Raw genomic sequence first — 16,943 nt, forward strand, 5'->3', positions numbered from 1 at the left:
TAGCCGATATACCTACTGGCTTATTTGTTAGGTTAGGATATGTACATGCGGTCTACAATCTCGGTGCTATAGAGATAACCGTATAGTTTACAGCCATCTCTTTCCGATAAGAAAGCTCATGGCGAACCGTGCTACGGTTAAATGTAATACTTCCAATTCACATGTAACCGATAAACTTTCGTACAATTATGGTAGAATCGACTATGGAGCATTGTCATGTTATTTATAACATGACACACTATTTTTTATGATGGCAATACTACGCAAAAGATCGACAGGATCACGCCTGCGCACGGGATAGTTTGTACGCAGTTCGTCAAACTATTTACGGCGCTAAACGAGATAGCGGGCTTTGTACATGAAGGTGAAGGAGGAGTCAGGTCTCAGTGTTCATCGTTCGAAAGAAGCAGACGTCTCTCTTAAGTTCCGAGCCAATGGAACCGGGGCCCATGGCTTCGATTTTCTGACGTTGATAATGGCCAACCAAAGGACGTCCCCCCACAGGCCAGGAGATCAAAGGAACCCCATGGACCCGGCACGTTTGAAGACGCACTCCTCGATTCCGTCCTGGAAGGATTCGAGGACAGCGAAGAGGTTGAAGGGCATTTGTGTTTTTGGTATTTAGTGTTGATTTCTTTACGTTACGGTCCACCGAACTAGCATTTGATTTTTGTTCCAAATTGTCTAAATATTATATTGCATTAGGCGCTCGTAATTCATTTGATTAATTATACAACTTTATACACTGTCGCCCGCAAGTAAATTTTATATATATTAATTATGCATCTGTTGAAATTTCTTTATCCGCGCTTTATTTAATTTACCTTTCATCAATATTGTCTATGCATTTCATAGAGTGGCGCTCAAATCCGAGATATCTATTAATTCCATTTTTATGCCTTTTATTAATATAGGAACATCCACGAATGAGTGAAGTAACCGGACAGGTAACTGAGGTCTTAGAGTTATTGTCAATCTACTCACGACCCTGCACTTCCCCCAAGTCTCATGCTCTCCGCGCTCCTATCCCATTCCTATTCCATCCAACTCCAATCCACTCCTCTTTTCCTTACGTCACAATCTGATCAATTGTCACAATTCCCATCCTATCCATACCTACTTCTATATCTAATATGACAGCATGTCGTTGTCGGAAGGTTTTAAGTCAATCGTATTGCTTATATGGATGTGATCAAATATTTTTTCAAACGGTCTGAACAGTGAACAATTTTGTAACAAGATCAAGTGTCTGACAATATTATTAGAAATGAAGAAGTTTCTGGTATATATTATAGAAACAGCTTGGAAACAATTTTATTTTATACAAATTAAATATGAATGTACAGAGTTGATGCAACATCATACAGCTAAACCGAGTTACATTTGCTGAAGTTGAAGACACGATAATCCCAATAATCCCTGTCGGTTAATCCAAATACATTTGATAAATAATCTCGAAGAGAATTACACACGAAGCCGTTCAAATATACAGTGGTAGTTAAATAGATAATATTGTGACAGTTGTCAAAAAATGAATATGACATGACGAGTATTGATCTCATCTTATGAAAGTACTTGTTCATAATAGTGATTTTATATTAAGTTACTATTGGATTCAATTACATAAATGAGTAAATTGTAGCAATAATCACTTATAGATTGTTTCGAGTATTTATAGATTAAAAATGTGAAAGTAGAGAAGCTTTTTTATTTACTCAAGTTCCAATACACTGAAATTTATTTAGTTAAGTGAATATTTCAAATCTCCATCATGACCACATCATGACCACACCATCAAGACGCTATGCCGATATCCACGACAACAAAACAAAGAATTCCACAAATTTTCAGTTCAGTACAGAAGTTCAGTTACTTCTATATATTACTGCGTGGTCGAAGAAAATGATAACAGTCAGTCAGCAACTGACCCTTGAATGCCTAGGCGAGTCTCAAAAAAAAAAAAAACCCTTTCATGCCGAAGTGCACATACCGATATTTTAATTATTCTTAAAAATAAGACATAAATTTTGTGACCATAACATCTTGGAAATTATATAAACTTCAAGCTACGTCCGCTATGTTCTATGTCTCTCGTAAAAAGTAAAATATACCCAATATTCAATTGCACTGAATCCGTGGTTCTAATTAAAGTCAAAACAAACGCTCCGACATAAACCCCCCCCCCCATATAACTACTTACTTACGTACTGCAATTTAACATTTGTACGCAATTGTTTATTGCACCAAAAAAATGTTAAGCTTAAAACACGAATGGAGTATGAACTCTGGCAAAAAATAACAGACCACACTGTGAAATGACTTGAACGTTATTTAATAATAATCAGCCTCAGTAACCTTGTAATCAATTTCACTTTCATAAAGACTCCATCTCCGTAGAAGGTTAGTTTTTATCATTGTTGGATCTATCAATGTTATACCACATATTAAAAGATCATAATAATAATATGACATAATTTCGTCTCTGTTCTGGCAGAACCAATGACATTAATATGGACGAAGCATCTAGAAAATAAAATGACACTCACTTTGTGTCGGGTCTGCCGGATGGTGAAATTCATATTTTAATATCGGTATCCTACGCTCAAATGAACATTCTGCTTGCAAGCGGTCTGGCGACACCGCTGGGTCTGCCCATACAAAATTTCTGACTGTCAGGTTTCGACTCCACCGTTATTATTATGTTACAAAATGCCAATTTGCCTAGTTAAAAATTGTAAAAAAATCTACTAAACACTCCAAGAAAGATGGGATATCACTTTGCATGTGTTAGTATTATTTATTATTTATAAAATGCCATTTTAAGATATTGATGAATGTTTATTCAATGCAATTGAATGACAGGAACCATTGGACAGTCAGTCGCCTGTGATTTGCTGGGCTCACTTGCGTCTAATCTCCGAGAAGTCATAAGTAACCGAGAATCTGTTTCTAACGCAATGAGTCATGACACTAATACGCCATTACAATAAAGGTTATATTACTATAAATTCTCGAAGCTTGTATCGCATAATGGAAACGGATACGTCAATGGTCACGTGACATCTACCTATACATCTGTGAATGACTTTCATGCACAATTTCTCGTGCGCGCCGGGTATGAAGTGAGTCGTCCATTTAATATGTCATTGAGCAGAACACACTAACTGGAGAATACTAGTTTTGAGTAATTTGACTTTGAAGTTGTTAAAATGTTTGAAATAATGGTCTATCATGTGAGTTTATTAAGTAATCGTAAAAAGGATGACTTTAAAATAAAGACTGTCTATTTATTAAGAAGGTTTCCAGACGGTAAAGTTTGAAATAAGGAACATTTTGGTACTAACTCAATATTTCATTTTTTCGAATTAGTGTCTTCTGCCAGAACAGTGACGATTTATTGGAAAGTGTATTTGAATACAGGTAAATTTCATGTATTGTCAGTTAGTACACCTGTTATGATTTACTTCCATATAACGCAGGTACATATCAATACGGAGATTAACTTATTTATATTACAAACGTGGCATTTACCTTGAATAATATAATACAATAATAATAAAAAATAAATATACATATTCAGAAAGACAGGCAATGTATGACTTACGACACAGGTATTAAAATCTAATCCACTTATGGCTTCCCAGTCCCAATGGCCTAGTTTCATGGCGGTCAGTAAAATGTACAAACTATAATGCCTATGAAAACATACATATGTGGCACTGTTACATCAAACACGGCCAAAGGCCTTCGAACACTGATTCTGATTTAAACACTAATTCATATTAACTTAAAACTAAACAAATAACACAGCTAATGGTGTCGTCAGATTGCCGTATATCAAAAATAAAAAGTTGGCAGTCTACATGTCGCCAGAAAAATTTCAAATTAGACTATTAGAATTAGGCAGACCTGTGGTCCGTAAGTGGTTACAATTAAAAGTGGCCATAAGTCATACTAAAAATTTTCACACCCACATTATAAACGCAGACAACGAAATATCCTAGTGTCCTTACACTCTATAAGTGACGTTAGAACAATATTAGAAACAGGTTTATTTATTCATCTCCGTGATAGTCAAAATGATATCAACTCAGCATCAGATCACTCTCATCTGCTCATACTACAATTAATAAGTCTATAGGAGTTTCGTTTCCATAAATAGAGGTTTTGGTGACCTGGGTTTTGCCTTTCGGTATCTTCAGGCACTACGTATGTCATGAATACAATTGACAATTAAAAAATTTGTTTATACACTAATCGATTGTAAAAAAAAATTAAATAAACTAGTTAATCATTAGTCGGGGTCGAGCTAATACTGGATGAAGACCTCCCCTAGCTAATATGACTTTTCTTGGTCCTATAGTCTTTTGGTACCATTTGGATGCCACTGTATGACTGTATTTGTCTAGCAGTAATCCACTCATCGAGTGACACCTGACTTATTCTCATTTCATTAGTTTGGTGACCTCCAACACATCACATACTCTTATCTGCGTCTATATACATAGGTATTTTTTGTGGTCTTTCTGCGTTATGCCCAACATGAACTTTCCTTCCCAAGTCGTGCTACTCTTGATTGTTTGATTTGTTTCACGTTAATGAAACTCTCTTAATAAAACGATTTATATGAAACATGCACTGTTAATATGTAAATAATATAGTTTAATCATTTGTAAGTTGTATACATGTTATCTTTTTTAAAAAATACAAAACACTTGTACATTATAATTCAAATTCCATCAAGGACTCTCGGTCGAGAGTATTAATAATTATAATATATCTACCAGGGAAGTTAACATAGAAATCATTCTAATTAGAGTTAAAATATTGATACTTCAATTATTGGACATGGTACATTCATTGTTATCAGATTCATAACTCTAGTATAATACCAAGTTATATCATCCACCTGAATGTCAATCGTCTTGTCAATAGAAGCCTATAACATCGGTGAACACTAGAATAGACCAAAGCCCCAATAGGGTTATTAATTATGATGTAGATTGTATACTTACAATGTTCCCCTGGACGCCGAACTGTATTTTGAGCAGATCCATGGCGCGAATCATGCTCTGCATGGCCATGAATATGTTCTGATAAACCAGCTTGATGAAGCCCCGCTTGTCTTCATCGCTGTAGCCGGATCCGTGGATGATACGCATCTGTTTGATGAATGTCGATTTGCCAGATTCTCCTGTGCCTATAAACACAATCACATATTGGTTCAAAGACACATTATAATATCTTAGAAACAGTTACTTTCAGTGGAAATCAAAATCAGACTATACTCAATACTCAAATTTCAAGTCATGCAACAGTCTGTCTATTTTAGTTGAAAATCTTTTTATGCTATATTCTACCTACTTAATTTATCCATCAGTGGAAAATCAAAATCTTTTCTTCACACATACTACCTAAGTGATTGGACATTAATTAGGGAAGGTATTATAACACTTGTATTGTGATTTCACAACTTTTTGGTAGCCATAGAAAAATGTATATTCATAATAAATTCAAAAAAATTTCATTCAGAACAAATTCAAGTTTCAACATATTATAATATATTATATCTCGACTACAACTGAACATTTAATACTTTAACGGCCCACATGCTCGTCGCAGGTCAAAATTGAGTTTTTATTGAATTTTCAAACCATGATCCTGGACACTCATTAAACGTTGTAGATTATCTATTTATAGAATTTTGAAGCCTTATTATCCTTTATATTTATTTCAAACATTTGATAACTGCATAAAGTATTTTTGTTACATAAAATAGTATTCTTTTAAACCTCTCGCTCTAATGTTTTAGAATATAGTCATATTTCGGTACATGAATGTGCAGTGGTAAAATGCGTTTAAAAATTAATAAATGTAAAAAATCTTAACACCACTTCACATTCATGTACCGAAATATGACTATATTCTAAAACATTAGAGCGAGAGGTTTAAAAGAATAGTATTTTATGTAACAAAAATACTTTATGCAGTCATCAAATGTTTGAAATAAATATAAAGGATAATAAGGCTTCAAAATTATATAAATAGATTATCTACAACGTTTAAGGAGTGTCCAGGATCATGGTTTGAAAATACAATAAAAACTCAATTTTGACCTACGACGAGCATGTCCCCCCTTAATAAAATTGACCTACTGATTCTAAAATTGTTCTGTGATGCTCACACTCTGAGTCACGGGAGATAAGTGTAAAATTTTCTATAAATGAATATTTTTAGGCTCTGTCAATATAGACAAAGATATCTTCAATGTCTTTGCATATTACCACAGTGAGTGTAAAGAATAGATGAAACTCAATTGTTTGGTTCATTACGTGGTTCGGCTAATGTATCAAAGTTGTTTAGGACTTAACAATCGTTTTCAAGAGTGAATAAAGTAAAAATTATGTCAATGGTGGATGTCAGATAAAACTTAAGAGGGCTCGCACATCAGAACTCGCCGCATGCGTCTTACGACGAATTCGTCGATGTGACGTCATCGTAAACCAAGAAACAAACGTTATCAAATGGAGCTTCGCAGATTGGCCGATGCAACTGTGACGCTGTGACGCTCCTGCATGCGACGAATTGCGTTTGCTAGAGCCTGCATGTCGATTTCGAAAAATGTCAACTCGGCGCATGCGCACAGCCGCACAATTGGCCATTTATGTCTCTGTCTACACTGTCATTGCTCGCTCATCGCTGGTCACCGCGTTTGACATTTGTTCATACAATCAACACAATAAAAATGGCAGACGAGAAACTTCTCCTTTTTCGTGTTTGACGTTTGCCGCTAGGCAGATGTGCGAGGTTGTAGCATGCAACATTCGGCGGCGGTCTCGGAAGTTTTGATTTATGGCCGTCAGGCACACAAGGTGAGTTGTGATGTGCGAGCCGGCTTAGAGATGATAGAGGCATATTATAGCATTTATCAATGCTTAAAAAACACTGACTGTTTCACTATTCCAACTTTTTAGGTTTTGAACAAATTCAAGTACAGAATATAGAAATGAAAATGTGACCACTTATTAATTTTATTACTTTAAAAGTTAAAAGAGAAAAAATAATTACTTGTTTTTTGATTGATATCTTTTATCAATTGTCCCCATCAAAACAAAACTAGCTCAATCAGATAATTATTACTTTATGCAAATTTCGCGGTTTTTCCAAATAAAACATACCTGTCTGAACCAATTTTCCAGGAATCGAGACAAGGTGAAATGAAGAGTATAGGTCAAAGAAGTACAAGGCAAACCAGATGCTTATTTAAACAAATTCGAAGATCAAAATATATCGTCAATGCCGAAAGATCTGTTTTATTATCTAATGTAGATACCTTCAACAGTCAATATTGTACTTGTTCTTTGTTAGAAAGTATAACTTGTCAAACTGAAGATTGAGCCTGCCGCTAAAACATCTACGATTAGATTTAGAGTAGATTCTCATCTTACAGCAAATATTTGAACCTATAATAATTTTTTCTACTTATAAGACAAGCGATATAAAAGACCATACCGAAATAATGCTCTGACACAAGAATAATAATTAACGAACAATCTATTACTGTACAAGTTATATGTATGTTTGCATTTTACTGTACATGACAGTGGCAAAGACCCAATAGTAAATGATTATTTAATGTTTACCTTGTGATGTAATAAAATCATTTATCACAACCTCAATATTGCGCCGGCTAGATGGCAGCGACTTACCTGCACGGTATAGTTTGTGCAAAAAATACGGAACACTTTTACAGCGTTTTTCGATTTGCGCGAGCTACAGTTTTACCAACCATACACACTGGCTTCCCGATATAAACCGGTTTGCGCAGGTAAGCTTGTGGTAAAGCATAAGCGTCTAGCCGGCGCTTTAGTAATGACTAGTACCAAAAATAATGCAAAATCACTCTATTTGTAAATACAGTATAACCTCGTTTTTACGTGCCCGGAATTCACGTTTTCCCGGCAATTGCGTGTATTTTTTTCAGTCCCGATGTATTTCAGTACATTTAATACCCGCATTTACGTTTTTCTTTCCCGCGATTTACGTCGGAAATATTCAAAATATGCGAGTAAAATATGTAGACGTAAGACGATTTCTGGTGATAAAATAAAAATATAAGAAATATATAATGTAAGAAAGTGTTGCTAGATAGTGACAAATACAGCATGACACTCTGATCCAATAGGTATGTAGGTTTATTTGGATCTATGTCAACCACTCTATTAACATATCGATGGCTCAGTTCCATAGTGCCACAACTAGGAATTAGCAGTTTTGAGTAATGGCTGATTAAAGTTTTGACTCACCTATACTGACTTGTAGAAAAGCGACAAAAATCGGCAATACGAGGACAACTAGTAATTTTGTGGAACTGAAGAGAGATATACGAATATAATGACTAACATTACACAAAACGTGAAATTTTCGACCTATCGTAGGTAGTATGGAACTGAGCCATCGATATATTGCAAAGAAATCAACAAAAGAATCATGTCAGTAAATAAACGCTACTTCAGTCTATAAAGACATTTTATGCTCCACCACGTATGTTTTACAAGACACTCTTGTAAAGCCTATGCTTGCATATGCCTACACGTTAATTCTGCCAAATGAATGCGCCGCAACATGTGAAGGAGAAGATGCAATGCAAAACCCTTCGGTCTGTACTATAACTATAAAATTGCAGCATAATTCATTCAATTACGATTGGGAGACTGCGCTGGGTGGGTCACATGCACCATATGAATGACATATAAACTAGCAAAGAGAGTAATGTCAAAGGACATAGTAGCTCTTATGTTTGGGATACCAAATTGGAAAGTGGTCACTACAGATCAGGACCGGTACGGAGGGTTGTAGAGGTAATCATGCACCTGACTATGAATTGATAACAACTAATATTATGCTTGTTGACTATATTATTATTTTGGTCAAACACCGAGATGACACCACGCCGTCTAATTAGATTGGTAAACACACCGGTTACGAATTGAGTAAGAAAATATAGGTACATATCGAGAATAAGGCAATACTTCAAACATCATGATTTTTGTCACAGCAAGTATGTATGGCAACATTGAAATGTGTGAAAAAATTAAAACAAAAAGGATTCTAAAGATACTCCATTTCCTAAAAAAAACCTCATGCTGTATATTTTGATTATTCAGATTATTTATATCAGTAATTCTTTCAGATAATCTAATTTTTACTGTAGATACTGTAAATGTGCATCAAATCGATTGATAAGCAATTGGGCATAAATAAAACAGAAGATTGCAAAAGCGAAAAGTTTTCGTATTGAATTATAAGGAAATAAAGTTTCACAGGGAATTCTTCACGTGGTAGAGATACCAACATAACAGTGGCAGACTTTTGGAAAAAGGTAGGCTGTGGAGATATGAGAAAAAAAATATACTTGTCAGATATACTTACGGGTAATAAGGAGATAATCCGATATTACTACTGATGAATATGTACACAACACAATGACACACATCATAAGAAACAATTATTTTTTTATTTTTAAAATCAATTTTTAATTATATCTCATTGAATCCAATAGATTTTTTTTTTTTATTAGATTTAAAATTTTTTTTTTAATTATTTGTATGTAGTTATTATATGCTTAAAGCGACAGACATCGACAATAAACATATTCCTAAAGAGTGTAGGGCCTACAGTAAGCGTATTCTGTAGCGCTTATAGATTCGGTTCAAATTTACAGACATGCTTGATGTTACGTGACGTCATAGCTATACAAAATGCAGTTTGGATTCTGTCAATTGGAATCCGAAGCTAATTCAGTTGAAAATAGATGGTGCTTGTGGCCACTTATTTTTTATTCGAAACTCAACTAAATTAAACGGTATTCTTAATTCTGACGATAGATGACTCAATTGCTTTATATTTTGCATACATATTTTTTATTTACCTATTTTAATATAAATCAAATACTTGAAGATATATTTTTCTTAGAAGGTAGGCTTTAAATAATCGTCTAGTATGGAGCCTTCGCCACTGCAACATAATAACGATTTTCAAACTAAAAAATATTCGAGAGATGTGGAACGGATGCTGCGCTGTATTAGCAGAAAACTTGTTTATTATTTGTAAAAAATGCATAATCCAAACAATCATTGATATATGAAATGGTTTGCTGATAATTTTACTAGGTGACTGCATTATCTTATAATGGTAAAAGCATCTTGTGAATTAACATGAAATGAATTAATATATGTATCATTAGGGTGTTGGTAATCCGAGTACCCTGAATCTCTGAATACAGTTTGATTTCTTAATCACAAGATCTCAGAATTGGAAATGCTTTTTTTTTTTTAAATACAACATATTTTAGTGAACTAGAGTAATCCAAAGACTCCGCTGGGTGGAACACATAGAACCGATGGATAATACATTACCAAAGCCAGATTGGGGAGGAGGAGGTGTTGGGAGACCACCGGTGGTTGGACGGTGTAGAAGAGTAACTCCAGACACTCAGTGTATTAAGCTGGCATTTAGGGCAAGAGATGAGATGGTATGAAGCAATATTGAAGAAGGCCAAAGCCCACACTAGGACGAACAATTTTTTTTGTTTGCAGTGAAAAATATTACTCATAATCAATGACATTAATATGGACGAAGCATCTAGAAAATAAAATGACACTCACTTTGTGTCGGGTCTGCCGGATGGCGAAATTCATATTTTAATATTGGTATCCTACGCTCAAATGAACATTCTGCTTGCAAGCGGTCTGGCGACACCGCTGGGTCTGCCCATACAAAATTTCTGACTGTCAGGTTTCGACTCCACTGTTATTATTGTGTTATAAAATGCCAATGTGCCTAGTTAAAAATTGTAAAAAAAATCTACTAAACACTCCAAGAAAGATGGGATATCACTTTTCATGTGTTAGTATTATTTATTATTTATAAAATGCCATTTTAAGATAATGTTTATTCAACGCAATTGAATGACAGAAACCATTGGACAGTCGCCTGTGATCGCTGGGCTCACTTGCGTCTAATCTCCGAGAAGTCGTAAGTAACCGAGAATCTGTTTCTAACGCAATGAGTCATGACACTAATACGCCATTACAATAAAGGTTATATTACTATAAATTCTCGAAGCTTGTATCGCATAATGGAAATGGATACGTCATATGGTCACGTGACATCTACCTATACATCTGTGAATGACTTTCATGCACAATTTCTCGTGCGCGCCGGTATGAAGTGAGTTGTCCATTGAATATGTCATTGCTCATAATGAATGGAAGGGTAAAGGGCAGTAGAGGCTTATACAGGAATAATACACTTTAAGTAGTGCAATTTCCATGACCTTGGTAATCTCATACAATTGGCCCTGGATAAAGACATGTATATAGAGTAAGTTCGTTGCCAACTTTCGATAACAGACGACACCGAGAGAAGAAGAAATAAATACTATAGAAATTGTGACTTCCTGTTTTCATATTTGCGACAAAAGAACACCGACATTATAATATTATACAATGTCGTTTTTGTATTTATCGAGTTTTTCGAGCAGCCGTCAATGAAGCAGTGGGTCGCAGGTTTAATCAAGCGGCTGAACAAAAAAAATACATGTTGTTTATTCAATGTGTTTGAACCAGAGCAAAGGCCCAATGGTTCGGGTGAATAGTCTACAACCATTCCCCGTAGACAAAAATTGTTAATATAATCTGTACACAAGACCAATTTGCTTTGTTTAGGAGCGAACATGGTAATAGACCACAGAACAGATTAATAAATAGAATTCCGATAGGCTATACCCCAATAGACTACATTTTAATGTAGGGTTTTGAATGTGTGAGTGTCCTATGAAAATGAACCACACATTATAGACGTACAATAGTGTCGTATTGCAACCTTCAAATACACCAATATTGAATGAGCGTCAGTGGATAAACTGAGACTCCAATTTAGACACATGTTCAAGTTTATCTCATATTCTTCCACACTTGAGATCGGTTGCCTGTTACTCCACACCTGTTTGGTATTTCAATTCCCATTATTTCTGAGTTCCTGCAATTGACTTATTTTTATAAAAATTTCAGATTTTATGAGACTGTTGATATTAAAAACACAATAAAGCACAAAAATTATATCGTAGTAGATTTTTGGGTACTGTTCGGTTATGAGGAATACAGCGGAAAACACATTTTGAAAATACCCGATATACTGGATTATTTGTTAGTTTAGGTTAACGTAACAAATAATCCAGTTTATCGGCTATTTTCATAATTTGTTTGCTGCTGTATTCCTGATAACCGAACAGTACCGATTTATGGGTTTCCACCGTGTGTCCTTCTTACTTCTTTCCTCGACGTTTCGGGCTCGTTGCAGAGGCCATTATCAAGTAAGAAACTCAAAAATCTACTACGATAAAAAACAACCGTGAAAGCCTCAAACATTACACAAATATTATTTTTAGTATTTCCAAAATAACTTAAATTATTTTTTATAGTATTAAGTACATTGCTGATTAATATGTAAATTTTTGTATGAATTTTTATAAGTATTATCATCTACTTTGGTACAATAGATGCATAACCATATTGTATAGTATAAGAAAATATGATTATGAAAAAATTTGATGCTTCCAAAGTATTGGTGTATTTATAGTTGAGTTGAGTATACGTTTACACGTGAATCATTGAGTTATGGAAAAAGCACAAATATTTATGCTATGCATAGCCAATACGAAAATTTTAATAGCCAAGTACTTGATATCTTGTGGCGATTCATTATAATTATTACCGATTTACAAAAATAGACTGAGAATATTTCTCTTCATATACCTTGTGGTGGTACAACTGTGTTAAACCGAAGAATATATTATTACCTTGGGAATTACTCACTTATTTGGTACTCACAGAATTTACCACTTCTCTGTTCCGACGCCCGTGTCTTTCGCTCGATATCGAGGTTACGATCAGACCACACAACAGGTAAAAGACTTGATGTTCTCATGGGGAATAGCGAGTTGCAAGTCAACGCATTAAATTTGAGTAACATCGAGTAAAGTTGCGAAATGTCTTTGAGAACAGGACGGAGAGCTTGGTAAAATTGTAAATTTTATCAACAAAATTCGAGGGAAGATCTGAACAATGGATCCTCACTCAGAAAAGAGGGACGTCGCAGTTTAAAGTCTTCATAAAAAAAAGTTTATGTCTATTGAGAATTTCAAAGCTGCATTATCATGATTTGTAAATACATATATAACATGGTATAACAAATGTATGTGAAGGTGATAATAGCTCTTAATATTATATTCTCACCTACATGAAATTTTAATACTATTATTTTGAGCTCATCACAGAGTCCGATCTAAGGATAGGATCCCCAGAGCATGAAGGAAAAATGAGGGCGGAAAAATACGTGACAATAGATCCCAGTTATGTGACAATATACATCACTTCGTTGATCCTTTTTCATTGTAGATTTTGCTACTCCATTTGAAGAATGTCGAATTTTCAGCTTATCAACACACCTACAAATTCATCATTTATCTCTGTTGATTAGATCATTCTGCAGTTTTTTGGACATATTGTTCGGTATGGACCGGATAACCTGGAGAGACAGGTGGTTTTGGGTAGCCGTGACCAGGGAAGGCGATGCAGAGGAAGAGTGTCGGCGCATTGGAGCTGACTGGGGGCAGTTTTCACTCTGCCTTGAGAAAAGAAGAGGAACGGGAGGGGTGGAAAGTCTTCGCTGAGAAGATGACGGAATTTTAAAGTGGTCACGATCCTCAGCAATGAGGTAAAGACCAAGAGAGAGCAGCGGGTAAAATTTCAAAACAAATTAAATCCACAAGCAACGAACACACATTTATCGGCATAAGATAAAATATTGGGATCATGATCAAGAAATCAATTACAATTCTTAATCAATGTGTTGACTCTATTTCGAATCTGTTCCCAAAACTGATTGACTACATTTACCAAGTGATTTACAAGTCTATAAACATATTATTATCCATAGCCCAAATGCCCACAAGTGGATTATGTGTCTGTATATAAAGTCACAGGTCGCAGCTTCGAATGCCGGGTCTGGCAAATCTACATGTTGTTTTTCAATGTGCATTTGGACCCATAGCACGGAACCAATAGGTCATACAAGTGGTTAACAACAAGATAGACATTGAATTGTAGATCCAATGAAATAAAGATATCAACTAGTGGCGCCCAGTAGGTCCAAACTTCAAAAAACTACAAAAGATGGGATAGTGAAGTTTTGCGGAAGTACATTGCATCACAGTGTACAAGAGAGAGTCTTCACCCGGATGTGAATTGATGCAGATTAATGACGATGATGGAGAGATTCTCAAGAGAATATATTTACAACATTGTATCCAACAATATTGTCTTCTTTTACATAATACATTTGTAACATCCTCATGATATGCCGGCAGTTGCTAAATTGAGTGCATGATATTTAATGACGATATTTACGAGATAATTAGAAACACATTTCTAATTTAACCACTGTTAACAATCAAATCTAAAACATGTCATTGTTACTGTCTTCCGCTTTATCCTATATAATCGTTGATCCTTCACAAAGCTATACGAAATATAATGTATGTCTTACTTGAACATAAAATGTGGTTTTTTGACAGTTGTATATTATTGTAATCTTTCTAAGTTGCATTATTGCTTTAGCAAATTCGCTTTTAAAAAGGAGGTCAAAAATCCAACCCCATAGCCAATATTTTCTGTTATTCAAAATGTCATAATATAAATGAATGGACAACATAAACAAATTAATATAAAAGTATAAGACTAATTAATAGTTACGAGTACAAAAGCAGTGTTATAATTAAGTACTAAAAATTTGACAGGATTGTGATAAAATATTTAAAACATGCAAATTGGGCGTGAATAGATAGGTGTTGTAGGTGTGACAAATTCTAATGAATTTTGTTTTTATAGGTAGTCAATGATTGAAATAGTTTGGTTAACAATGTAAATTTTCTTCTTATAATATTATAAATACACAATTATTGTGATACTGTGTTATTAAAATCGTATCATTTTTTTTTTAAATAAACCACAAATATTGTTTAATTATCTATGAAAATAAATTGAAATAATAATTGTGCAAATAATTTCACAGCAAAAAATACGAATTAGAAATAATGTCAAAAGTAGATAATTTGCGATAAAGAGAAATGAGTTGAATATGAGGTAGAAATTTTATGTTCGTTTTTTCGTCAATATCAGACAATGAAAGATGACAAAAGCGAAAGTTTAAAAGATTTGAATAACATTGATGTGACAAACTAGAAAAAATCATTCGAAAGTAGCCATAATAATAATAAAGTATCTAATGTAATATGCCGAGTTAAAATTGATAGGTGTAATGGGAGGTTAGTACACAATGACAGATAGGTGTAATTAAAAAAGGTACAAAGCTATGGTAATGTCAAAATTAGGTGGTAAAACTATGCGGAGGTGCGTAGGGTATCATGATGAGAGTTAATGAGATCGATCAGAAAGGTGGAGGGTGTTTATTTACCTAAGAGCAGTAGCTTGAGTTCCCTCCGGGCGTCGCGCTTGTCCCTCCGAAGCTGCCGCTCTATCTCCTGGTTGATTCGCTTCTGCTCTTTGGCCTCCTCTGACATGCAGCACTCCATGGTTCGTCACTCCGGAGGGTCGGGACCCTTCACTATCTGCTTGGAGCCGTTTCCCCGATGGCAGGGCCTCTCAACCAAGGCACACCACTCCTATAAAATACATCCCTTGAACACAAATCTTTCCACAAATACGAAAAAACACGTCCGCCGCGGCGATACGCGCACCATTAGCACTCACTCGCGATCGAAACAATAGTAAAAATGCACGTCAAGAATGAAAACCGACAACCCTCTCACACTGGGTGTGGTGACTTATGGCAGAGTATATACGTATAGGTACCCTGTCAACTGCCGATATAAACACCCGGAAATCCCTTTATATACCGGGCTGAAACGATGCGCCGCGGTCTTATAATCTTGTTAAAATGACTAGATCCGAGAAACCTATCGATCTGCGCTGCACGTGCTCATTAATAAGATTAAAAGTGCGAACAAATAGTCGATTGACGGGGGTCTGCCGACGACTGGAACGGCCTAAGCGTAGGTTACAACTCCATTTTTACGGTCAACTACGCGCTTATCGGACAAAATGCTGCACTGATCGACAAAATACGTACCCAAATGAACATCCATAGGGCACACCGCTGCGTTCCACGTCAGAATATTGCACAAAACACGAACTTACACAGTTTTGAGTATACGGCAGCCGCCTCTTCTCAATATGGCGGTGGGAGATGTTGAATGGTCCAGCGCGCGTGCGCCGACAGGAAGTCGCTAAAAACAACCACTGAACGCAGTGTTGCCATCTTTTTCTATGTTGATTATAGTACAAAAGGGTAAAAATTATAGAATTTTAAAAAAACTATAGTACAAAAACATTTTTCGTCTTTAATCCTTCAAAATTATAGTATTTTTGGCATATTTGCGTAAAATTATAGTATTTAACATTTTTCGCGGATTCAAAATTATAGTATTGTACTATAATCATAGTACGGTTGGCAACACTTACTGAACGACTGAATCACACGCGACCAACATTTTGCGCACTCATAATCTAAAAGAGCGCCATTTGATTTTTAGTTCTTTTTTTAAATATTATTATTCATTTATCTCACCATAATAATACTATTTTACAAGGAAACATTGCCACAAAATCATTCAATTATCCAAAAAGTATTTCGAGTGACTATTTGAAATTAACTAAAACAGTTTTTCACTCCATATAATTTATGAAATGAATACAAGAAGATATAGGTATATTTTCCAATACATTTAAGGTAGGTTTTCCATAAACATAACTATAGGTAAGAAGAATATAACCATTCATATACATTTTCTAAAACAGCTT

At 35.0% G+C, this 16,943-nt stretch overlaps 1 protein-coding gene across 1 annotated transcript in view; it reads right to left on the minus strand.

The window, feature by feature from the left end:
• Positions 1 to 16,331, minus strand: part of LOC147078806 (guanine nucleotide-binding protein G(q) subunit alpha) — a 40,261-nt gene extending 23,930 nt beyond the window's left edge. The window contains exons 1-3 of the mRNA XM_085949616.1: positions 16,213 to 16,331; positions 15,538 to 15,745; positions 5,016 to 5,200 (exon numbers count right to left, since the gene is read on the minus strand). Of these exons, the coding sequence (XP_085805742.1) occupies positions 5,016 to 5,200; positions 15,538 to 15,655 (303 nt within the window). The 5' untranslated portion in view covers positions 15,656 to 15,745; positions 16,213 to 16,331. The remainder of the gene's footprint in view (positions 1 to 5,015; positions 5,201 to 15,537; positions 15,746 to 16,212) is intronic.
• Between the last annotated feature and the right edge of the window lie 612 nt (positions 16,332 to 16,943).

Source organism: Rhyacophila brunnea, unplaced genomic scaffold (assembly GCF_057557595.1).
Source record: "Rhyacophila brunnea isolate RB1 unplaced genomic scaffold, BYU_Rbru_1.0 scaffold_10, whole genome shotgun sequence".
NCBI lineage: Eukaryota > Metazoa > Arthropoda > Insecta > Trichoptera > Rhyacophilidae > Rhyacophila > Rhyacophila brunnea.